A 25087-nucleotide genomic window follows, 5' to 3' on the forward strand; every position below is an offset into this window, starting at 1 on the left:
TGAAACCTGATGGATAAAGGAGGCAAAAATATATAGGAAGTAGATGCCTAGCACACTAAAATTATTCATAGAATTATGGCCATGTGTAAAAAAAAGAAACTTACTTTTACTGAAATATTTGTGATAAAATGATGTGAAGCCTGGGAATTGCTTCCTGATAATATCAGGGAGAAGTAAAAGTGGGAGATCCAAATAAAACCAGATTGGCCATAAACAGATAATTGCAGATGCATCTGACAGACATGTAGAGGTTTGTTAAGTACTCTGTCTACTTTTAAAAACTTTTAATTTTGAAATAATTATATATTCATGGGAAATTCCAAAGAAACGTGCAGAGAGGCCCATGGGCCCTTTACCCTGCCTCAGTGCCAACATCTTGCATAACTATAACACAGGAATAAGATCAGAAAGTCTGCATGGTGCTGATAAGAGAACTTACTCAGATTCCTCCAGTTATACACACACTCACTTACGTGTGCGTGTAGGTCAGTGCAGTGGTGTCACATACAGCTTCATGCAGACACCAGCACAATCAGACTACAGAATGGTTCCACCACAGGTCTTCACTGTGGTTTGGTTTTGGGTTTTGTTTTGTTTTTGTTTTTTTTTAGGTACATCTACCACCTACTCCTCTTTCAGTCCTTAAGCCATTCTCTGTCTCGGTAATTCTGTTATTTCAAAAATATTATATAAACAGAATCATAGTCATGACCTTGGAAATCAGCTTACTGATATCCACCATGGTCAAAGCGAATGCTGCTTCTGTGATCTCGGTCAAAGCATTCTAGTTCTTCCTCCAGGGAAGGTGGAAGGATCCATCTTTTCATTCCTATTTCAGTGATCTCTGGAAGCCTGGTCACGGCGCATAACAAGTGCCTAAACCATTGTCCGCAATCTCGAAAAGTTGATGGCCGAAGGCTGATATCCAACTCGGTTAATTCTTTGAGGAGCCACACGTTTTGGCAGAAGACAGCCCATCCTGCATCACACACGCTGTCGTTATAGCTTAGGTCGAGCTTCTGCAGCCTGGCCAGATGACCTGTCTGCATTACCGATGCTGAAAGACAAAATCACTATAAATGCTAAAATACAGGAATACTTTCTCTCCTGGTTGTTTCCCACTTTCAACACAACACAGTAGGTCCAAGATTCATAATGACAAGATTGGTAATTAGTAATGATTTGTTATTAGCTAGCAGCTTTATTTAGGGCATCTGAAATTACTTTTGCAACAGAATTTCTCTCTAGGCAACCCATGCACAACTTGAAAATGGATTTTATTTTCCCTTACTAAATCCCAACATGAAGAATATTTTTTTTGTCAAGTTCCTGCTTTTTACTCCACTGGGGGCCCAGTTCTTCTTGCAGGTTTTCTCTTATTAAATGTGAGAAACAATGGTTCATCCGCTTCAACTGAGGACTGTTAGTAAACAGTCTTCTTGTTGTTTAACACTGTTTAGTTGTTCATTGGTCATTCATTCGGTCATTCTTTATTCACCATTCTCAATTCATTTAATTGAGCACATTCCATGTGTAACATTTACCTAGATAATTTCTAATCCAACTGAGAGACCTCTAATACACAATTTTCTCTTAGAATAGCATGTATCACAGTATTACCTACAATGACACTTAATAAATGATCATTAATGATGAAGCTAAGAGAACAGCTCTAGCCAAGATAAACAGTATATGCTTTCATTTTCAGTCAAAAGTTGAAATAGATTATAGAGATGAGAGGAGTAGTGTAAAGTCTCAGAGTTGCAAGGGACCTTGGAGGTATCCTCACTCAAGCTCCGGGTCCATGATCGGAGAAGAACCCCTTTCACAGCTTCTCTAGGATGTGACCAGCCCGATTCTGCCTGAAGCACCCGGTTAGGTTGCCCCACAGAGGGAAGCAGCTCTCAGCAGGAGGATGCCCTTCCTCTGGGCCCCACCTGCCCTCTGGCAGCTTGCCCCCCACCCCCCATCATTCACTTCAGCCTGCCTGAACCCTCAGCTCCTCCCCGTGCTAGCCCTGCAGTGCTGGACAACAGTCAGGTGCCCTCAAATTTCCCCCCTTCAGCACCAAACATGCCCTGTTTTTCCAATCATTTCTTACACATCTTGGCTGCCTGACCAAGCAGGATACTCTGTTCCCATTCCTTTCGTTTGTGACAAGTTTGATTCCACAGTGCACTTGACGGCTTAGCAGCATGTATGCTCAACGGTGGCACTCAGGCCCTAGATGCCCGTGTCCATGGGTTTCTTCCTTTCTGTCGTTAGGCAACGTCACTCACCACATCCTCAAGACCTAAGTAAGTGTGAAAGACAATGTGCATGCCTTCTCTCTTTAGAAAATCTTCTATTATGGGAATTTTTGAAACATACTGAAAGTTGACAGATGAGGACCATGGACCCCCAAGGCCCTATCACTCAGCCCCAACAGTTATCGTCATTACACTGGTCTAGGCTCAGCTGGTCCCCTTCTTGCCCCTTTGTTTGTTTGGGTTGTTTTTAGCATTTTCAAACAAATCCTAGGCATCATTTCACCTTTCCTATATTGTTTAAATGTTCCAATCATGTGAGTGCTCTATTTATTATATTATAGTATTTTATATTATTTATATATTTTTTAAATCTGGGTAATTAGATCATAGACAATGGAAATACTTTTTTCATAGTTTACTATATGAAAAAAAATAATGCTGTTATTTATAAAAGAAAAAACATAAGCTACTAGTGATTAAAAAATCTTAAAGAATGTTTCTGCTAGAAATAATAAAAGCAATGTAAAAGTGACAATGGTGAAAACCACACATAGTAGTATATATTACTGGGTAAAACTTGAAAGGAAAAAATTCCCGACAAAATACAAAAGTTGCATTTTGCAAAAATTAAAAGTTGCATTTTGATCTGAGAAAAAATACTGGTAGTAAAATTTAAAAAACATATAATGGCTGAGCTATGATTAATAAAATTTGATGCAGACAAAAAAATTGAAGAAGCAAATTTTAATTACAGGCTTTAAATGAAATAACTCATAGATGTGTAATAGTGTCCAATTCAAGCACAAAAGTAAAGAATGAAACCAAAAGCTGATTCTTTGAGAAAGTATTAACACTGACTAACTTTCATGGTTGTCAGAATTCTACAGTGGCCCCAAGACTTACACTCCACTCCCCAGGGCAGTGAATATAATGGATTTCACTTCCATGATTAGGTTATGCTATATGGCACAGGTGATTTTAAGAAATGCAGATTATCCAGGTGGGTTTAACTTAATGACATGAGCCCTTTAAAAGCAAAGACATTTCTCCAGCTGGTAGCAGAAGAGAAAGGAAGTCACAGAAAAGGTCAGAAAGATTTGAAGTGTGAGAAGCACTGACACCCTGTTGCTTCTTGAAGATCAGGGGCCATGTATTGAGGAATGGCCTCCTGTAGCTGAGAGCTAGCAAGAAAACAGACACCTCAGTCCTGCAGCTTCAAGGAACTGAATTCTGCCAACAATAAGGATGATCCTGAGAGTGGATTCATCCCCAGCCTTCGGATGAGAGCTCAGCCTGCCTGACACCTTGATTTCAGCCTGGTGACACCCTAAGTGGAGAACTCAGACACGTTGTGGCCGCCCTCTAGCCTACAGAATTGTGAGCAAATAAATGGGTGTTGTTTTAAGTCACAAATTAGTTTGTTACACTGCAACACAAAACTAGTACACCTTTAGTCAGATTAGGCAGGAAAAAAGAAATATGAAAACACAAATGACCAATATCAGGAATGTGAGAGGGGGTATCACTACAGACATTAAAAGTGTAATAAGAGAACGATTTCATTTCCATAAATTCAACAAGCTTGATGAAATGGGCCAATTCCTTGAAAGGCATGAATCACCAAAATTCAACCAAGAAGAGATAAATAGTCCTGTATCTATTTTAAAAAGTTTTTTATCCTCACCTGAGGACATTTTTTTTTCATTGCTTTTAGAGAGAGAGGAAGGGAGAGACAGAGATGTGAGAGGGAAACATTGATTGGTTGCCCTCTGGTACATGCCGTGACAGGGAATCAAACCCCAAACCTTTTACAGGATGACACTCTAACCAACTGAGCCACACTGGCCAGAGCTCTATTTTTTAAATTACATTTTTAATTTAAAACTTCTCACAAAGAAAACTACAAGTTTAGACAGGTTCAATGGAAAGTTCTGTGAAATAGTTAAGGAAGAAAATAATACCAATTCTACATAATGTTTCAGGGAGATAAAAGAGGCAGGAACACTTGCCAACTCATTTTATGAGGCATCATTACCCTGATACCAAAGACACACAAAGACATTACAAGGCCATTATCTCTCATGAACACAGTCACATCCTCAACAAATATATGACAAAGATAATACATCACAACCAAGTGGGGCTTGTACTAGAAACATAAGGCTGATTCAACATTTGAAAATTAATTATTTTCATTTACCCTAATAACAAACTAAAGAAAAAAATGCTCATCTTCATAGATGCAGAAAAGGCATTTAAGAAGATTTCTCTTTTTAAAATTTTTTTTAGATTTTATTAATTTTTAGAGGAGAGGAAGGGAGGGAGAAAGAGGGAAGAGAAACACTAACATGAGCAAGAAACATCAATTGGTTGCCTCTTGCATGCACCCCAACTGGGGACTGAACCTGCAACCCAGGCTTGTGCCCTGAAAAGAAAGTGAACTGGGGACCTTTCACTTTGCGGGACAACGTTCAACAACTGAGCCACACTGGTCAGCACAAGATTTATCTTTAACTCATTATATGAACTCTTGCTAGATTAATATTCCTTTACCTGATAAGGGCACACTTATTTAAAAACCTATAGCTAACAACACACCTAGTGGTGAAGGACTAAATCCTTTCCCCTAATATTGGGAACAAGGCAAAATGTCTGCTCTCATTACATTCAACATCTACTGGAAATTATCTAGCCCATTAAACAACCAGGAAAAAGGATCTAATGATATACAGCCTGGAGAAGAAGAGGTAAAACTGTTTCTAATTATAGAAGACATGTAGAAAATCCTGCAGTATCTACAAAAACAAAACAAAACAAAACAAAAACTAGAACTAATAGATGAGTTTAGTAAGGCTGCAGTAGAATATGTCAATATACAAAAATCAATTGCATACCTACATATATACTATGTCAAAGACCAACTGGGAATCAAAATTCTAAAATAGTACGTTTTGTAATAGTACCTTAATTAAAAAATAAAATACTCAGATATAAATTTAACAAAATATGTACAGGATCTATGTGGTAGAAACTGCAAAACGCCAATGAAAGAAATCAAAAAGGACCTAAATAAAAAGAGGGTTACACTGTGTTCATAGGTTGGAATGCTCATTATAGTGAAGATGTCATTTCTCCTAAATTTATCTGTAGATTCAGTGCACTCCCAATTAAAATGACAATAAGATTTTTTGTAGATGTTGACAAGTTGATTCTAAAATTTATATGGAATTGTCAAGGAACTAAAGTAACCAAAACAGTTTTACAAAAGAACAAAGTCAGAATATCCCTATTACCTAATTTCAAGTCTTACTATAAACTTCAGTAACCAAGACACCGTGGTATTGCCAAAACAGTAGTTATATAGATTAGTGGAAGAGGCTAGACAGACCAGAAATAGACCCTCACAAATATGGCCAATTGATTTTTAACAAAAATGCAAAGCAATTCAATGAATAAAAGAGAGTCTTTTCAACTAATGTTGCTTGAACAATTGAGCAGTCATATGCAAAAACAACTTTGGTCCATATCTTACACCTTGTACAAAAATAACTAAATGAATAACAAGTCAAAATGTAATTAAAAACTTGTAGAATATAGAAAAATTCATTGAGAACTTGTCTTTTGCAAAAAGCTCTAAGATGAAATACAGAAAACTCTATTCATCAAATTAACAATTTGACAAATAGTCTTCAATAAAACTGAAAGTTTTACTCTGCAAGATACTGTTAAGAGAATGAGAAAATATGCTATAGAATCGGAGAAAACATTTGCAAAGTACAGATCTGATAAAGAACATGTAAATCTAAAGAAGTCATCAATCCAATTTCTAAACTTAGACAAAAGATTAGAACAGATCCTTGACCAAGGAATACAGACAAGTAACTATATTTAAAAAATGCTCATTATGATTAGTCATTAGGGAAATGCAAATTAAAGTCACGATGCTTTGTCCTCATCGTCCAATTATAATGTTTTACCATAGAATTTGTTTTGAAAACAAATTTGCCCCAACTAGATTGAAATATCAGAAAACAATGTGCACATAACACAAATTTTTTGTTTGCTTATGTGTAATTTGTCCACAGGAAACACTAAGTGAACACACAAAACTGTATGCAGCTGTGCCAAGCCAGGCATAGGAGTAAACAAACTCCCCACACCCACACCCACACACACCTCACAAGGACAATGAGCCTCACCCACCCACATCCGGGTTCAAACTTTCCATCTGACGGTCAGATAATCCTTCCACCCCTTAAAATAACTCACAAGCTGAAACCCAACGCTGTAAAGTCCTGAGCCTTTGCCTCTTCAATTTCCCCCTTCCTCCCAGCCAGTTTTGTCTCGTTCTTCTCTGTCCTCTTTTTCTCCCTCTTTCCCTGTCTCTCTTTGTTCTTTTCTTCCAGTGTACAGGCTGTTAGGTGTGGGGCAAAAAGGTAAGCCAGTGAGAGTGCCCACTCCCACAAACCTTAATCCTTTTCCAAGACAAAATGCCCCATTTGCTATAGTAGTTATGTATTTCTTAGCCACTTTACGCAGATAAGCCTTACTACCATTTGTGTTAGTGGCCTGTTTTTAAAAATGTATCACTGATGAAGTTTCTGAGTCTTGTGCTTCTCATTATAAGCCCTGGGGTTACTGTGGCGTGATTTTCCCACAGTGCATGACTTTTTAGGCACACATGTCATGTTAGAGCAGAACTGACTGTATGTGCACAGAGGACACAGGTGCAACTAATTAGCTGAAGTGCTTGCTCTGGACCCTTTGTTTGGAGTGGTGCTTACTGCTTCAGAGACTGGCTGAAGTGGCGGGTAGATACTGTGTGGAGGTGAGGGCAGATGGGAGACAGATGTACTCTAATTCAGTTTCCCAGTGGAAGGTGGCATGTAGGGGGGCTTTCAGGGGATATTTGTTTGTTTAAGTATTGCAGAGCCTGGAATCCCACAGTGCAAAAGTTGCTTCTTGTTCAGTTCTCTTTCCATCTTTCTAAACCGGCATGGAGAAAGTCTCAGACTGGTGCTACAGGTGCCTTTAATCCCTTCTCCTTTTCTAACATAGTGAAGGAACCTCTACTCAAAGCCTTCAGCTGGCAACCCTCTAATAATGTCTACCTACAAGTTACGATGATTGGCTTCCTGTTTAAATAGAAGCATTTAAGTTAAAGAGTCAATATAAAGAAAAATTAAGTGATAGCACAGGTACCATATGGATAGGGCAGCATTTGTAGAGGCGGAATGCAGAAGACTGAAGTTGGGTTAACACTGAGTTGGTAACGGACACCAGAGTCTCTCATGTATGGGGAGGGGCGGAGCTACCTGCCTGGCCGGAACCTCCCGGTTCATCTACGTCTATCTCCTTTTATGAAACGTCCTCCGCTGTCTTTCTGGTTTTAGAATTGCCCTCCGTTGTTTTAATGAGATCTCTCCTCAGCAGGTGTCGGGAGAAGGGAAGCTGCAAAGAGGGCCCCAGCCTCTCTGCCTTCTCTATCTGCCTGCCCCTGGGCTTGCTGGACAGGCACACTGGGCTCTGCAGGCCAGGACTGCTTTGGAACTTAATAGATACACACCCAGGAGAGCCATGTCCTCCGTTACCAGGGAACAGCTGCTCAGCCTCAGCACTTGAAGGGACATTGAAAGCTTTAGTGTTTCCAGGAGCAGCTTCAGGTTGCCACCAACACACTTATTCCAAGAAAGGTCAAATACTTCCAGAGCAGGGAGGTGAATGGAAGCTTCAGCTGAAATGAGAGCAAAAAGGTTAGTAATCCTTTAGGCTTCCTTAGAGGCCACGAGCCTTGAATCTGAGGAATGAAGGCTAAGCAACACATCAACATAACTGACATTCCAAAAGTTGTAGGGATAGTTCTCTCCTGCCTGATATTCATGGCCTCGGTTTATATTATCTGTTTTTGTTTGGGAGAGATGTTGGAAACTGTAGAAAAGTAAAACTTGATTAAACGGAATTCACTATCACCTGAGATTTCTTTCCTTCCCTTCACATTTAAGAAGAAGAAAGGGGCAAAGAGTTCGGGCAGCTGGTCAAGATTTCCAGCGTGAGCTCTGGTTGGACAGAGTCCACTGCGCAGGCACCGCTGAGAGTGGGAGCCAGGGCCAGACCTCCCTCGGACCCCGAACCTCGGAGTGTGTCTGTGCTTGCTAAACTGTGGCTACAAAGACAAGGCAGGGAAGTAACTATATTTTGAAACATTTTAAAAGGAAATAAAAAGAATTTTCTGTTTAGTTCTTAGTTTCCCCAACATTAAAATTGACCAGCACAACTGATTCACAAGACAAGGAGTTAATTACATTTAAAAGTTCTTCCTTTCTGCCTTCTTTCTAAAAACTAAAATATGTTCAAGGAGAAATATATATATTCTTTTATAATATCTAGTAAGAAAATCCTTCTGATTTATATGGTACAGAGACCTCTCAGTAAAAAATGGAATTTTTCCTTCTAAAGTGATATAGAAAAATATATATTACTTGATCTTAATTTATATTGAAGATTGCATGATAGATTTATGTTGTCTTCTACAGAAGACACAACAAAATTCAATATTTTCCAACTAAGAAGAATATTTATAAAACACTATGTTGTCCCCAAATTTATTTTTTGTGGAACTTTTCTAACTGAACATTACTCTGAGCACTGGAATGTGGTCTGTGTGTGTGTATACATGCTTGCCTAACCATTTGACCCCTTTGAGATGTTAATCTGTCTATCTGCTCACTCAATATGTAAAAATATCTAAAACATGCTGTGGGTATGCAGCAAAGAATAAACTCAATCCTTGCCCTCAAGGTATAATCTGAGAGAAGTATGGACATTAAAAAATAAACAGATAAATACATACTGATTAATTCTGATAAAGGCTATAAAGAAGACACAGGGGCTTCTAATGTAGCTAGGGAGGGGCTGTCTTAGAAGGGGATGTTTATGAAACATGAAGTCCGAGCTCCCCAGGGAAGAATGCGGGTAGAGAGTTCCAGGGAACAGGAAGGCCTGGAGGCAGGAGAGAGCCCAGTGACGTGAAGGAACCTAAAGAAGCCAGCTGCGGCCAGGTTTGGGGAATAAGAGGGAGAATGGCAGAGAGGTACTGGGGCCAGGTCATTTGGGCCTCTTAGACCACACGAAGGAATCTGGATTTTACTAGAGGTGTTATAGACAGTATTGGGCAATGATAAGATCCATTTTTTTTTACCTGGTAGTGATAAGATTCAATTTATTTTTTAAATAGAATTTATAGACTCTCTCTCCCTAGTAATATTAACAATGAACATTTATTGAGCATTTACTATGTGCCAGGTGCCTTTCTATGAACTTTACTTGTATTAACCCATTTAATTCTTACAATCCTACAAGATAGGATACTGTTATTTTATTTTGCATTTTACAGACAAAGAAACCAAAGCTCAGAGATGTTCAGTACCTCGGGTCACAAGAGCCAGAGCCAGGATTTGATTTTAGACAGTCTGATTCCAGGGGCCAGAAAATACACCCTATGCCTCCCACAAAATAATTGCAATCAATTTTAGGGAATTCACACAGACCCCTACCCCAAGCATAATGATAGACTGACCATCTGACCGGGGTGGGAGCTCCAGACCTGAAAGGCACATACATGCTACTTCTCCTCATCTGGATGCAGGGGCAATGCTATGAGCAATGCTTGGAGCAGTACATGGCAAGGACCAAGTCTATGGGAGCTGAACGAAATTCTTGGGCCAGAAGTGGGGGCAAGAGTAACCTAAACACAGAGTTGTTAGAATTTGGGATGAATTATAAATATGTATTTATTTCTAGTAACAGATATTAATAAATAGCTACTTATTAATAGAACACATTTATTTCATTTATAATAGCCTTTGTCTGGTCCATAGTACAATTCATATTTAAGGAAGTGCCAACTGACATAACCGTTGGAAGTTCAGAGAGGAGGACTTTATTTTTCCTCCTGTTCCTGAAAGCGCCAGAAGACAACCTCTAGTCTCGTGCGTGTGTGCAGGAAAGAGTGGACTGACCAGGCCTGAGGCTTCTCTCCCTAGGAAGGCCTGCTCGCAAGCCTGGCCCTCGGCTGGCATCTGGCAGCTGAATTTGGAAGTGTTCCCACCATTCCCTGACTGATAAGGGTGGCTCGTGGTGCCTAAAGTGTTTGTGAACAAATAATACGATTTATGCAGGGTGCCAGCTCTCCTCCTGTGAGTCTGGAATTTCGGTGTGTGTTGGGTAGAGGATGCCTGGCTGGCCAACCCCCACTCAAACCCTGGACTTGAGGCAGGAGAGCCTTCCTGGGAGACAGTTCACATGTGTCATCATAACGTGGGAGGAAAGGAGTGTGCCCTGTGTGATTCGCTGGCAGCAGACTTTTGGAAGCTTGTGCTTGGCTTCCCCAGACCTCTCCCCATGCTCCTTTCCCTTTGCTGATTTTGCTTCATATCCTTTCATTGCAATAAATCACAACATGTATACAACTATGTGCTGAGGCCTGTGAAATCTCTGAGCGAGCTACTGGGGACTCCCACCAGGCACCACGTGCCCAAATTGCTGGCTGAATGAGTGGTGTGGTTGGGAGAACACTGCAAAATCCCTTTGCCTCAAAATGTCTCCCTCTACTTGCTGGCAACATTCTTGCCCTCGAAAGGGCAGAAATGTCATATTTATTAGACCCTTGATGGAGGCTGGGCTGTGTCCATGACCTTCAGGCCTGCCCAGGGTCCTGAGAGAGCACAGTGAATCCTGTTGGGAAGTGGGTACTAGACAGTCAGCTAGGCCCACAGGCTGCTAATTGCCTCCCTTTTCCCATCAGACAACAATCCCAATTTAAACTGGTGCCTCACTGAAATTACAAGTTACTGCGGGCATGGACCTCCAGAGTTGGTTATATACACTTCAAATTTTACATGTTATATGCATGAATGCCAAAGTTATTCACGTGACCTTCAGGATGTCACCTTTAAGAAAGCATATTTTCTGAAAAGAAGACAAAATAGTACTTTACACCTTTGCCTATGGCTGAGTCTTGAAATAATGAAGTTTACCTGTAGGGAAAGACAGCCACCCTCCCCCCACCCCACCTCAGGTGTTAACTATACCACGATTCCTGGGGAATTTTCTTACCGAGGGCGGTGAAAGTCTCCCTTTCCAAAGCACAGTTGCTGATTAGTAATGACTTCAGTGCTGGTAAAAATCGGAGCCTGCTGAGTAAGTTTTCAGAAGAGCTGCCCATCTTTTTGTTGGCAGATAAGTCCAGTTCTTGAAGATGCGAGAGTAAAGGAATAACCTGGGCTGTTCAAATGGCAGCAGGGACATGTTTTAGGCACCGTCTCACAGAGTCCCTGGGTGTTTGGTTCCCACAGTCTCCTTGACGGGCAAGCCCTGCCCTCCCCTACACACCACCCTTGCACTGCCCTTCCCAGCATGCAGCCTGGCTCTTCCACGTCTAGAGCTCTGTCTGGAGACTCTGGAGACAGAGAACCAGCTCTAATCCTGGCTCTGCTACCGAAGACGTGTGTGATTTTGGACAATTTACTTAACATGTCCAAACTTCAGTTTTCGCAATAACAATATAGCAATTCTACTTCACAGGGTCATTGGGAAGATTAAACAACTTGGTACATCTAAAATGCTCAGCAGAGTGCCTGGCACACATCAGCTGCTTGATTAATGGTCATCATTATCATTCTTCTCTCAGAGTATGAGTACTAGGAAGGCAATGATATCAAGCAGTCTGAACAGATGTCTGTTGGTAACAGCACAGAATTGGGCCCCGAGGGCCCTGGAGATGTGAAAATGTGGCATCCAGGATCTCTGTGGAACTGTCTCACCTCAGAGCCTTCCAGACCACCTACGCCTTGGTCACATTGACCTCTTGGTCACCGTCACATCACCCTAATTCACTTCCCTCACAGCACCCCCTTTATGGAGTGTGTGTGTGTGTGTTCTGTCTTCCCTTACTGAAGGTGAGTTCTGTGTGTAGGAGCTGCTCCATCCCCAGAGTGTGCATCAGAAGCTGGGGCACCAGAGGCACAAACCCAACAAATAAATACAGAATTCTAAATTATATAACGAGGAAGGAGGGCAGTAGAAAGATGAAGGGAAGGCAAGCACCTGTGATCCCAGCAGATGTAATAACTACCCTCCCCCTTGAACCTCCATAGCACTTGGTGGTTCGCTGTGTAATTTGGATATTCATTGGTTTATCACTGCCCCTACCAGATGGAATTTCCTAGACCATGAATTTTCCTAAGCCCACAACACAGTTGTTGGCTAAATGATCTACAAGTCTATTTCTTTGGAGCTGTCTAGAATGATCAGATAAATGAATGATTAATTTATAAAAAAGAACACAGCCCTAGCCAGGTAGCTCAGTTGGTTCGAGAATTGTCCCCACACACCAAGGTTGTAGGTTTGATCCCTAGTCAGAGCACAAGACACAAGAATCAACTAATGAGTGAATGTGTAAATAAGTGGAACAACAAATTGATGTTTTTGTCTTTCTCTCTCTCAATTATTTAACATCATAAAGACTTATGTATTTAGTACATAATACATCAATAAATGAATTTTATTTCCATTTTCTCAAAATTAGCCAGAAGGAAAACAATGCAATTCACTACAGCTTTTAAATAATCAGCTTTCCAAGGCCATTCACCCATGTTGGTGGCTGTGCATCTAGATGAGAGAGGCAAACCCCTCTGTTACATTCGTGGTAACAGCTGGGGTCCTCTAGCAGTTTAATCTTCCCCTAAGCAACAACATGAGATGTGATACTCATGCTGTTCAGGTGTACCCAGGGAAATGTATTACTTGGAATTTGATGGACTGGTAACTTGGGAGTGTCTGTCCCAGGTATGATGCTCGTAAGCAGAGGGGATGGTTATACCTCATAAAGCTCTACCTGGAGCTCAAAAAGGGGTTGTTTTGTTACTTTAAACTCTTCAAGCCTTGAACTCTCATTTTCCAAACTTGAGGGATAAGAGCCTAAGAAATAACTAAGGTCTAAAAGATAGATGTTAGATCTAAAATCCTATTTTACTGCTTTCCTCCCCAAATTGTACTAAACACAACTGAAAAAATTCTTTTTATTTTTGTTCATTGAGTCACTCATTTATTCAATCACATGTTCAACTAACATTTACTGGGTGCCAACTATGTGCCAGCAGCTGTGTTTGGGCAAAGGGGAGATACTGAAGGTGACGCACCCCTACCCAGGAGGAGCCCGTGATCTGAAGAGAGCTCAAGGGCAAAGGCCCCGGGGACAGAGCCTGGCCAGTGTGCATGAGGACCAGCATGGAAGGTGTGGCTGGAGTAGCGCCACTGAGGGGAAAGGGTAGAGAAGGAAGTCCGAGTGGTGGAGGAAGCGGGCGACCATTTGGACCCTTGCAATAATCTAGGCAGGAGATGACCGTGGCTTTAACCAGGGTAGTAGAGGGCTAGATGGTGAGCTGAGATCAGATTTGGGATGTATTTTGAAGGTTTGTTGTGGTTACAGATGGAATAAAACCCTTAATCGCAAGGCTATGCTTGCTGTGTGTTATGGAAGCTATAATTCTATATTGCATGTTGTAGTAATAACAGGGCTAAGTCTGGGGTAGAAAATAAGTGTATTACCTGAAGTTGTGATGGACACCTGTTAGGCACTAGCCAGCTGATGTTTTCTGTAAGTTCATTTGTGTCTAAGTGACTTAACTTACTTGTTAGTCTGCAAGCCTCAACACCCTTTGTTTTGGCCTTCTCTCTACACCCCTCTCTGTAATAACCTTGGTGACACTAACAGATTTGTTTCTAAACAGCAACATAAGTCCAAAATGTTCCCCTTCAAGTGCCATGTCTATCATCTACAGACGCATATAGGAGGACTTCAGAGTCGCTAACATTTACTGGGCATTTAATACATGCCAAATAGTATATTGGGGCATTCACAGCACTTGTATGATTTGAGCCTCCCAGTAACTTTATAAATAGTAAGCTTAAAAGTATATCTCAAATTTGCCAAGTTCCCAAACATATGTCAAAGCTCCAAAGTCCTTCCTTGGCTCTGTGGCACATACTTACTCAGCGACACCACATCACCAGCTGTTAGCGAGCACTGGTGAAGATCCAGGACTTCCAGATGCTCCAGCGTGGCCAGCTGAGCTGGTGAGTCTTCAAAACCTCCACCCAGCTCCTTGTTGCAGGAAAGGTCAAGTTTCCTCAGCCCACCCAAGTATCCAAAAGCAGCATCTACAAAGAAAGTCAAAATCCCATTCCGACACATTACAAGGTGGTAAGCAGGCATGGAGCAGGGGAGGGGACATGTATGCAAAAGGGAGACTGAGGAAATAGATCAGAAAAACTCCAGGACAGAGGAATAACTGTAGGCTGCAGACTCCCTACCATCCTGCCCCCTTTGGATTTGACAGTGACTCCAAACATGCAATGGTTCTCCTAGTCCACTTGAGCTTTGGCGTTTCCATGGAATTCTAGACTTAAACTATCAGTGAGAAGGATAGCATATGCTCTGTAATCAAAGGGAAAACTCAATTTCACTTTATATTTCCCCTTAACTAAGGGAAAATGCTCTAAGCTGAGAAATAAGTTTTATCTCTGGATACCACGGAATCCATTCTTTCTATCAGTACCAATTCCTACTTACTACTGAACATAAAATAATGCTGACATTTTTAAAAGTAAGAGAAAAAGCAAGTGCTTTAATAGCATAGAAGCTTTTGCCCAGTATCTATCTTAAACCTAAAATATCCTGGCTTTTTCAGATTCAGCCATTTTAAAAGTTTATTTTTGTAGTCCTGAAAGTATATGCTTACTCTAAAAGAAAAACACACAAAGCAGATTTAAATTACCCATAATCTTATTCCTCAACATAACCACTGTGTATATTGTATATAAAAGTTATAAAAATATAAAAATACATAAAATAAAATGATATGTACACATAAACACATAAAATAAAATCATATAGTATATAAACTGCAGCCATTGCTAACATACCCAATAGCGTGACACTCTTTTGTGATAATCCACAGGACTGTAACTTTAATACTTTCAGACTTGAGGTACTTTTTAACCCCTGAGCAATACTGTTTAGACTGCCACCAATGTTTCTGTTCATGGAAAGATCAAGTACTTCAAGACTTTGCAGCACAGGGAGCAACTGACCTGGAAGGAAGGAGATTTGAACAAAAGAGCAACCCAGTGAAAATGTAGGTGTGGGAGGTGGGGTAGGCAGGAGGGGACTGAAGCCCCGTGGGCCTCCGGGATAGAGCGAACCACTCTTTCAGTTCACTGTGAGGGAGAACACAGCCAGCTTTGACTCCCAGGTTATCCAGTCCTGGGCATCTTCACCTTTTTCCCCCCAAAATGACTCTTCCAAATCCCACTTACCCATAAAAGTCCCATCTTCTGAGGTGAGGGCACAATCCACAAGCTCCAGCATCTGTATCTTGCTCCCTGCTTGGAACTCCTGCAGGATCCGAGGCACGTTTCCTCCCACTTTACTGTTCCAGGACAAGTTCAGCTCCTCTAGGTCAGGTACCGCTTTAAGTGCTTCTCCTGTTACAAAGTGGCCCAAAGATTGATCACTAGTTCGCAAAGCAGATAATGCATTTCAAAGTCAACCCAAACGTTATCTATGGAGTATCAAAGCAGGCAAAGTACAGGTTAGGTGCCAAGGACCAAAGAGAAGAAAAGGCCCCAGTCCCGGCCCACTCCCAGCAAGGGGAGCATCTGCATTTACAGGCAGAGTACACTACTCCTTCCAAAGTTCCAAAGCCATGCTTACAAGCAAAAAATTGTTTTTAAAAAATCCTCCTGTCAGTGAGGATTTCTTACTCAGTTGTTTTCATGGTAGTAAACATTTGTACTGGTCCATTGCTTTCTCTCCTGCACCCTCCCTGGGAGGAGCATTGCTGAGAAGCTTGGCCGGAGGTAGATATGAGACAAAGCCAGGCACTGGCCCCCAGGGGGGTAAAACTCACTTGACATCAAGAATGTCACATACAACTGAACCAACCACTGCAGAGAAGAACTAATATTAGAGCAGCAGGCACTAACAACTCATAACAACCACACAGCCTTTAGGTGTAGAGAAGGGGGAAGTGAGAAACAGATGAAATGACATTTCTGAGACCATTTCACACAAGAAAGCACCCACAGGCTACACAGGGGAGCCCGGGAGAGATCAGGGGAAGTGACGGGAAGGATCATTAGGAATGATTTCCACCGTCGTGGGGAGAACGGCTGGAGAGCTCCGCATGGAAAATGTACTTGTCAACGTGCAGAGTCAACCTGAATCTTAAACAATTCAGAGTGGTGGAGAGTGACCTGTGTCGAGAAGCCTTTCTTCCACAGCTCGCTGCTGGGCTTGGACTTCTACCTTTGGTTATTCATTCTATGGATTAAGGCTTTAGGAGTCCAGGAACCCCATGTTAAAATACAAGTTCTTCCCACATAGGTGTCATTTTATGTGACATCGGCAGTCAACTGGGGTGGCTTTCTACAGCCCTGAAGCATCAGGATCAGGGAGAAAGAGTGACGAGATTGTCTGCAGTGCTCTTGGCACCAGGCCGTTATGCACTAGACACCCTGCACTAAGCAATTGTAACGGGTGCAATGATGGGGAAATGCTTCCTGGTTTATGTTATCTGGCCAGTAGCATGTTTACTATCCCCATACCCCATCTGCCATTAAGGTGAAGGAAAGCCCCTTCTGATGGAGGAGGACACAGTCTGGGACAGGGGGAAGGGCACCAGACATCAGAGTGACAAAGATGCACACTCTCTCCTGGACAAGTAAGTTTGGAGTGGGTCCCCAGGCAGAAATTCTGTTTCCTGGATTCTCAAAGAAATGGAAGGAAGATCATGAAAAGATGAGATAAATCAAAGAAAATGAGGAAACTACATTTTATTTCCATGCCCAAGGAACAACGTGTTAAATTCGAGATTCTGCTACATCATAACCAGCTGCTAACCAGCAGAACTAAACTCCTCATGTGAAACCACAGAAAGGAAATTTTCGATGAAGGACTAGGGAAAGGAGGATCTACCGGTTACTGAGCACCTATTGTGTGCCCAGAATGTAGCAGGCGCTCTACAGAAATTATTTACTTATTTAATCTTCACAATAATTTTTTGAAGTGGGTATCACACATTTTCAGAGGTAAGAAAACTGAGGCTCAGAAAGATTAAACAGTTTGACCATGGTGACAAGGCTAGTTAGAAGCAGGATCAGGATTTGAACTAGGACCTGGCCAGCCCTGAGATGTATGATGTTTCTCCTCAGCTGTAGGAAGGGTGGTCCAGGGGGCATCAGAGGGCTCCCATTTTGTAGGGAGGGATTGGAGAGAAGACATTGGCATGAATTGTGTCATTTTTACAGAAATCTTTGCAGAGATGTAAATGATCAAAATACATCACTGCAATAAGAAACTTCAGATCAAAAGAAAGCTTAAAAATATTAATGTCATCTAAAACCAGCAAGCCTTTTAGCAAGTCTTTGGGTCAGCAGCAAATTTCACCCTATGTTCTGTTACTCTATGTTCAGCACATAAACTAACTTAACTGAGGTTATACTGCTATTCAAACCATTTCTTTTAGTTAAAGAATCTTGTTTTGATCACTTTTTAAAAAATGAAGGTGGAAAAACAGAAGAGATTATTTTGGGATTGGAAGAAAATTTAATTGTTAGCTACTCCACCTCCTCTAGTTCACAGATGAGGAAACAGACCAGAGAGCAAGTTTGACAGGTGTCTCCACTCAGACTCCGCAAGGGCAGGTACCTGGTCAGCCTTGCTCCCTTCTCTCTCCTGGGAATGAGCCCAGTGCCAGGTACAGGTTACATAGCTCTTTAGAAGTTACGCTATCGCTCCACACCACATTGTCTCAAACACAGCACACTCCTCCAGCGCTGAGAGAGTGGCAACCCAGATAGTTTGCCCTTGAGGGTGACACTGCAAAGGTGCTTTGAGTGAAGTCCTTTGCAGGAAGCACTCATCATACCCAGTGCTCGAACATCGTCAGTGGTGAGTCTGCAACTGCCCAGCCTCAGGCTTTTTAACTTGTTGACAAGATGCATTTGTTCAGTGATGAAAGGGAGGGTTCCTCCAACTAAATCATTCCAGGAAATATCCAGTTTTTCCAAGTCCGGGAGAAAAGGCAGTAAAGCAACTAGATGTGAACAAAAGAAAACACAGATCAGCGCATGAAAGGCGTGATGTGCAGTGAACAGATCCACTGCCCATAGGCACAGAATGGAGTTCTGCACTGTTAGAGAATAAAGGGGACGAGAGCACGCCGATCTCTCACCCGTGCAGTTGGAGAGATTGTAACATCTACATTTCCTATTTCTTGGAACATTTTCTATTTTTGCCAAATAACAATACCCTGAAAATGCAGTGGTATCTCTCTAAGATTTCACAGAATCTTCTCTACAGTTGAGCAAATGGTGGTTCCACTGTTACCACCACTGTTGCTCTAAGGCGCATACTAGTCCTTTAATTTTGAGGGTCCCTCTCACATCCACCACCCCGTCACCCATTGGATCCCCAGGCTGATGGCCTAGACTGCTCTCTGGGCCAGGACTGCTGAGGTTGCAGGAGCCCATTACCTTTTCTTTTTTGTCTTGACTACCTGGGCATCGCCACCTTCAAAAGCTGCTGTTATACTGAAATGGACTAACATATGGGGATTTAGACTGGCACAAAGCCAGACTGGAACCTTCCCTGCCACTGCTCATTAGAAGTGAAGTCACTCTCTGTGGAAAAGGTGCTCCAAGGCTATCCTTATCTCGGAAGCAACAAGAGTGTTGAGTGGCACTAAAGCCTGTTTGCCTTTAAACATCAGCCTTGCACGTTAAAAAGGAGGCAGCAGTCAGAAGCAACATGCTAAGCTCCTACCCTCACAGACCTTCCAAAATGCTGAGGCCACGCTCAGGAGCGAAAAATCATTTTGCTTTGTTTTTTCCATTTGTGTTCACAGCACAGTAGCAATTTCATCTTATTCACTGTGATTCTAGCTTTAGAAAGCATTAAGTCTATTGTACATATTAAGAAAGGAAAAAAAAAAACAGGGCTTGTGGGGCCCACTCTCAGAGATTCCAATTTGGTGGGTTTGGGTTGCACGCAAGTCCCTGCATTTCTACACGCTTCACGAATGATTCTGACACACAGGCACTTGGGAACCCCAGGCATGCTTAGAGTTCCCTCTTGGAGAATTGTCCAAAGTATAATGGCACATATTTTAATTAAAATAGTCAAGGACTCCTCATTCAAAATGCAGTTCTTTTGCTACATCTTTGTTGGTAGACACATCTAATTTGATTAAAGGATTGATTTCAAGTTTCTGAGAAAAAGGAAGGGGGTAAAGTGGCAATGGTGGTGTGGACATGGGGTTCTCACAGTTAAATTCCTCCTTCGGTGTAACAAAGGGTAGTGATAGTTTTGTATACACAAGTACAAGCAGTAATTTCTGGTAGTTTTACTTTTCATTCCACAGATAACTAAACAACACAGCACCACTTCAAATTCCCAGGAAGTTTCTGTTTTACAGCTGAGTGTCATGAGTTTACATCAAATGCAGGAACAGATGTTTCTCAGGGAGCCAGAGGCAACCAGTAGGGAAATAAAAATGCTCAGAAGAAACAAACAAATGAACTACCTCAGCTCAAATCTTTGAAGCTTAAAGAAGGATAAATTAACTTGTGTTTTAAAAAATTTAGTGGTACAGCTGCCGTTTCTGAGTAGCCTGGGGCCACCCTGCCAACCTTGGGTACCAAGTGAGGAATGACTCTGCTTTGCCTTCTTGTTTCCAGCTATGGGCCCTGAGTCCCTCTCTGTGCAAAGCCAGCTGCATACAGACCCATCTCCCTCACGTCCGCTGTCGTCAATCTGCAGTTGTTCAGATCTAGGCCCTTGTCGACAGCCTGCTTGCCCAGCTTCTGCAAGAACTGCCCATTTTTCTGCGTCTTGCATCCCAGTTCCATTTCTGAAGACAGAGCCTTGGCTGCATTGTAAGTATAAAGAAGAATTTGCTGTTAATGACAGACAGCATTGAGGATGCATAATAATCACACACAAAAAAAGTGAAAAGACTGACAACAGCCCTGAGTGGGTCCCCTGTGAACCCTGAAGCATTTACCAGGACCACACCTCTGTTCCTGCCTCCGGGTGCTTGACACTGACCACTACCCTGACCCTTCACTTAGGAAGGAGCCCAAGGAATCTCGGTGGCTTTTATTAAGTTATTTTCCAACTTAAATCTGTATTGGCCTCTGTTGTTTACAATAAAAAAATCCCAGTGTTTTCACAGAACATTACCTGTTTGCAACAAGATCGTGCATTCCTGTTTTCAAGGAGCTACCTGTCTAATGGAGGGACAGACAAGAAAGCCACAGTTACGATACAGAGAAGTGCAATGATGGAGGCATGCGTAGGGTGCAGGGCACACAGCAGTGACCATAAGTACCTCTAGTCTGGTGGGTGGGTCTTGGCAAGCTTCCAAGAGAAAGTGGTGCATGATTTGCTCCTGAGAGGACCAACAGGAGTCAGCCCAGTGGGTGGATGTGAGGGAGGGGTGAGCAAGGGAGGGGTGCAGAGGGAGAATGGTGTCACAAGGGAAGGTCTTTCTGACATCCCAGTTGGGGGAAACATGGCCAGTTCAGGAAACTGCAGGTGAATCCGACTGTCAGGAGTAGCGGATGAATGTGAGGCTGGAGCAAGGCAGAGGTCATGGAGAGATTGGTAACTGATCCCAAACACCTTGAAGGCCATGCTTGGGAGTGCAGACTTTCTCTTCAAGGCAAGTGGGTAAGCAGGTGAGAGACACCAGCATATCTGTGTTTAGAAAAAGCACTCGGCGGCAGTGCAGGGGACAAGTTGGCAAGACAGCAAGACTAGAAACAGAAGAACCAGGAAGCTGTCACCGTGGTCCAGGCAAGAGAAGGGCACCAGAATAGCAAGGGAGAGGATGATCCGGGGTCCGCGGGCCATTTGGGAGGCAGACTTGACATGACTCCAGGAGCCACAGAATTTTGAGAGACATGGAAATCCAGAAGCTGTGGCTGGCTGAAGCGGCCAGTGTTCACCAGCAGGGACAGCCAGCTGCCGGGTGCTGCACTGGTGATTTAATGAATACCTAGCTTCAGGTATTCATTAACCATGTTCCTGAGGCTCCAAACCACACTTTAAAACAAACACCAACAATTTTCTAACAGACATTGTCTTCCTCTAGAAGTAGACTTTAACTTCCTATTGACAAAAATATATTTAAGATACATCTAACCTACTTACAGGTAACATGATGTTATTTTAGGTGTGTAATACAAATAGGAAGTGAGGGTAGGAATAAACAGAACAACATTGGCCACAGGCTGATAATTGTTAGAGAGAGATGATCATGGGGACTAATACTATTCTCTATACCTTTGTGTATGTTTGCATAAAAAGTCTCAAATGTTTTTAATATATTTAATCCAATTAATAATAAATCGATGGCATTGTGTATGCCATCATATTGTTTGGCAATATGATGGCATCTTTGGAGAAAGATTTGACAATATTTATTTTCATAACCCTCAAATTTGTCATTTCTGTTCTGGGAATTTATACTTTAAAAGAAAGCTGAAATTCCATGAAATAGGGACTAAGGGAGAGGGAAAGCCAAAGATAATCACTGAAGGGCAAAAACAAGAATTTATTAAGTAATTATGGAGATGCATATAATGCGATATTATGCAGCTATTAAATTTATACACAGGAACATCATGAAGCGAATCAACATTGAGTAGTGTATGCTCCAGAAGTGGGGTCACCGTTTCATTCAACTCAAGAGGGATTTGTGGGCTTTCATAACTGCCAAAGACGTCCATTCTGGCCCCTGCGGGCCCACCTCGCTGACTTGTCGCTATTGTTGCCCCTCTCCTGTCTCTCATCCTGCTTCTCAGACTCCCTGGCTGCCTCTCCAACACCCAGGGTGCAGTCCCACCTTGGGCCTTTGCATTTACAGTTCCCTTTTCCTGGAAAGCTATTCCCACAAACATCTGGGTGGCTGGCTCTACTCACTCCTCCTACATAGCTGGCTTTATTCAGATCTCTGAACCAGTGCTACCACGTAGAGGACGCTTTCCTCCAACTCTGTCTAAAGTAGCAACTCTATCCATCCCAACATTCTCCACTTAGCCTGTTTACTTTTCTTCACATCGCTTATCAACACGGAAATTGTACCTGCATTTGGTTCTTTGTTTACACAAGGTCCTGTTTCTCATGGCTGTATTTTGAACACTTAAAAATACAGCAGCAGGCACATAGTAGGAACTCAATAAATGGTTGTTGATCAGCTAACTGACCACAAATGCATGCACATGAACAAAAGATCAAAAAGAATCTTGAAGAAATGATCATTTGTGTTATGACAAAAAAGAAATTAAGTATTTTCTCTACACCTTTCTGTATTATTAAAGTACTGTTGACAATTTAAAAGTAAAATTAACAAACCATTTAAATATTTAAGAAACATAATAAATGTTTAGACAGAGACTCATACTAGGTTTAGTTTAACCCAATGATCTCTTCAGGGGAAAACATTATTCTAGAAAATAAAGAAGTAACAGCAGTCAGAAGTTTACCGGCGTCTAAGGGGGCAGGTGTCTGTTTCTCATCACTGGGTTGGAAGTCACTTGTTTTAAGGTCATTGCTCTCTTTTCTGCTTTCAGCTTTGGAGGACCTGAGTTTTGAGCCCCTGAGGAATCTGTTGACAAATGAAGTCCGGGGTTTAGTTTCTCCGTCTGAGGAACTTTTCTTCCTTGTTTGACTCATGGTCAAGTTGAAGGAGGTCTTTCTCAATAAGACATCTTGTTTTCTTCTGTTTTCTAGAATTTCTGAGAAGAAAACAAGACTGTCAAGCCTGAGTGAGATCAGAACTTTCCTACACAAGTTTTCATTGCCACCTTTTCCTTCTGCTTTTATTGCTGGTAATGTTTAACGTAAAAATAAGAATGATGTAACCCAGGATCCGGGAACCAGCAGGTGGTAGCAGATATAAATCCAAAGGAAATTTGAATTTTTAACTTTGCCCTATTTCATTGTGTGAAATACAGGTTATTACATACCACTTTGGCAAGTACGTCAAATGTGTCGATGGATTTTACATTTCGGCAGTCAATTACCTTCTAAGAAAGTTAGTAAAAGACGATATAATAAGGGGACTAAATGGTAATGGAAAAAATACAAAAAAAAGACAATTTAACATAAGACTAAACTGTCTAGACTCTCACAAAACTGCCTCCCAGAGGACTTTGCCTTCAGTGACCCCACCCTCTTCTCTCTCCACGCCGCCGCTTCTTTTTCTCTTGGCCTTTTTACTTTCTCTACTCCAGCCCTCTAAAACACATTGACAGTAAAGAATTCATTCATCCCCTCCACAGAACCTACTATGGGCCAGATATTATTTAAGATGCGAGAGATTCAGTGAAGAACGAGACACACCTCACGTCCTCACCTGAGTGCCCACCATTACGCTGGGGAAAGAGAGAATTCTGGTTTGCAGGTGGCAAGATAGATGTATGGGGAGGGTGGAGGAAAGCAATCTGGTGTGATTTAAAGCTAAAGATTACTGAGGGTCACTCTGTTTTCCCTCCTGGGATTTGCTTACATCCAAGGGAAGTTGAAGACTTAAACTAAAGGGAGAAGACTGTAAATGGAATTTCAGATTCTGTTAATAGAATTTAGATGCCATTCTTGGGCCAAGGCCCAATATTATTATATCCTTCAAATTACAATTTTCATGACTTCCTTCCTAAAAAACAGGTTTTTCTGTTATATTATGTTCCAGAATGGTTCGAGAAACATTTTACACGGGAGTTCCTAAAAATGACCTTGCAGAACCCACCTGCACGCCTGGGGGAGGGGATGCTCCATACACCTAGAGTACTATTTTAGAAGTCACAAGTGGGCATCCCCTTCTTTTTAAAATTTTCTTTCCAAATTAGATCAGGGACCACTCAGCCCAGGTTTACTCAGGAAGACACAGCACCAGAGCTGGACAGTTTCCCCAGGTCATAGCCCCACAGCCGGCCACAGTCTCAGTGGGTTGGTTGAGAAAGACCTTTAGCTTATGAATCCAACCACACCCTGCCACCCTGGCTGCCCACTGCGGTTCCACCATCACCCCACCAATCCAAGACTTACCTCTGTGGTCATACTCACTCAATTTCACCTTCTGGAGATCTATGCAGAGCCATTCTCTGGAGAACCATCCAAGTAAATGTTTCACTTTTCCCCTCTTAAAGCAATGACTCCAGCTGCCAAGTCTTAAGAAAACACTACTGGATGGCGCTCCAGGATGTGGTAGTTTACCCAAGTGAAACCCCACCCGGTTGGGAGGCCCCACCGGGTTCTCTGTGCAGAAGAGTCTACTTTAGGGCAGAGTGGGAAGGGCTAGGCAGCCAAGGAAAGCAAGAAACTGCACTGGACTCAAGGGAACAGAGCAGGACACGAAAGCATGGTGGGCAAACCAGAAAGGTAGGATGGAGAGAAACACAAGAGAGGCTAACAGGGAATCAGACAAGGAGCAAGTATGAGGAAGGCAGACATGAGAGCCAAGGGGGAAAGCACCAGCAAATTTCTTGCTATTCAGTAGAAGAGGTTGCCAAGCTCATAGTTAGTTAAAAAAAAGTTTTTTCCAAATATGTTTGGGAGTTTCCTCATTATCTACAAGCTTCAACAAGTACTCAGGCTTCCCATGCTAATTCAAACTTTAAGACTGTCTTTTCTTTTCCCTTCGTCTGCACTCTGGGTTTAACTTAGTAAAGGAAAGCCCTGAAAAATGACTTCAGGGAAATTTGCTGATCACAAC

At 42.1% G+C, this 25087-nt stretch overlaps 1 protein-coding gene across 4 annotated transcripts; it reads right to left on the reverse strand.

The window, feature by feature from the left end:
* LRRC31 (leucine rich repeat containing 31) lies at window positions 1-24542 on the reverse strand. Of its 4 annotated transcripts, none has more exons than XM_045851980.1 (10): window positions 24421-24542; window positions 22860-23111; window positions 20096-20239; window positions 18239-18406; window positions 15627-15794; window positions 15234-15401; window positions 14301-14468; window positions 11364-11498; window positions 7816-7983; window positions 1-1057 (listed from the first exon to the last, which is right to left on the reverse strand). In XM_045851980.1, exons 2-10 carry the CDS (start codon window positions 23047-23049, stop codon window positions 726-728), a joined length of 1641 nt encoding a protein of 546 aa, XP_045707936.1. In that variant the 5' UTR covers window positions 23050-23111; window positions 24421-24542; the 3' UTR covers window positions 1-725. The 4 variants fall into 4 exon arrangements, with proteins under 4 accessions (XP_045707936.1, XP_045707934.1, XP_045707938.1 ...); XM_045851978.1 differs by having other exon boundaries at window positions 11364-11531; XM_045851982.1 differs by having other exon boundaries at window positions 11364-11531; window positions 22860-22981; window positions 24421-24531.
* Between the last annotated feature and the right edge of the window lie 545 nt (window positions 24543-25087).

The sequence above is a fragment of the Phyllostomus hastatus genome, unplaced genomic scaffold, assembly GCF_019186645.2.
Source record: "Phyllostomus hastatus isolate PE091 unplaced genomic scaffold, TTU_PhHast_1.1 phas_contig_86, whole genome shotgun sequence".
In the NCBI taxonomy this organism is placed as follows: domain Eukaryota; kingdom Metazoa; phylum Chordata; class Mammalia; order Chiroptera; family Phyllostomidae; genus Phyllostomus; species Phyllostomus hastatus.

Bases quoted from the DNA above. Each gene is read 5' to 3' on its own strand.
- LRRC31 (XM_045851978.1), bottom strand. From the start codon at position 23,049: ATGAGTCAAACAAGGAAGAAAAGTTCCTCAGACGGAGAAACTAAACCC. The intron at 18,407-20,095 runs GTCTGTATGCAG...GTTCACATCTAG, and splicing joins AGCGGACGTGAGGGAGATGG to TTGCTTTACTGCCTTTTCTC. The intron at 14,469-15,233 runs GTATGTTAGCAA...CTTTCTTTGTAG, and splicing joins AAAGAGTGTCACGCTATTGG to ATGCTGCTTTTGGATACTTG.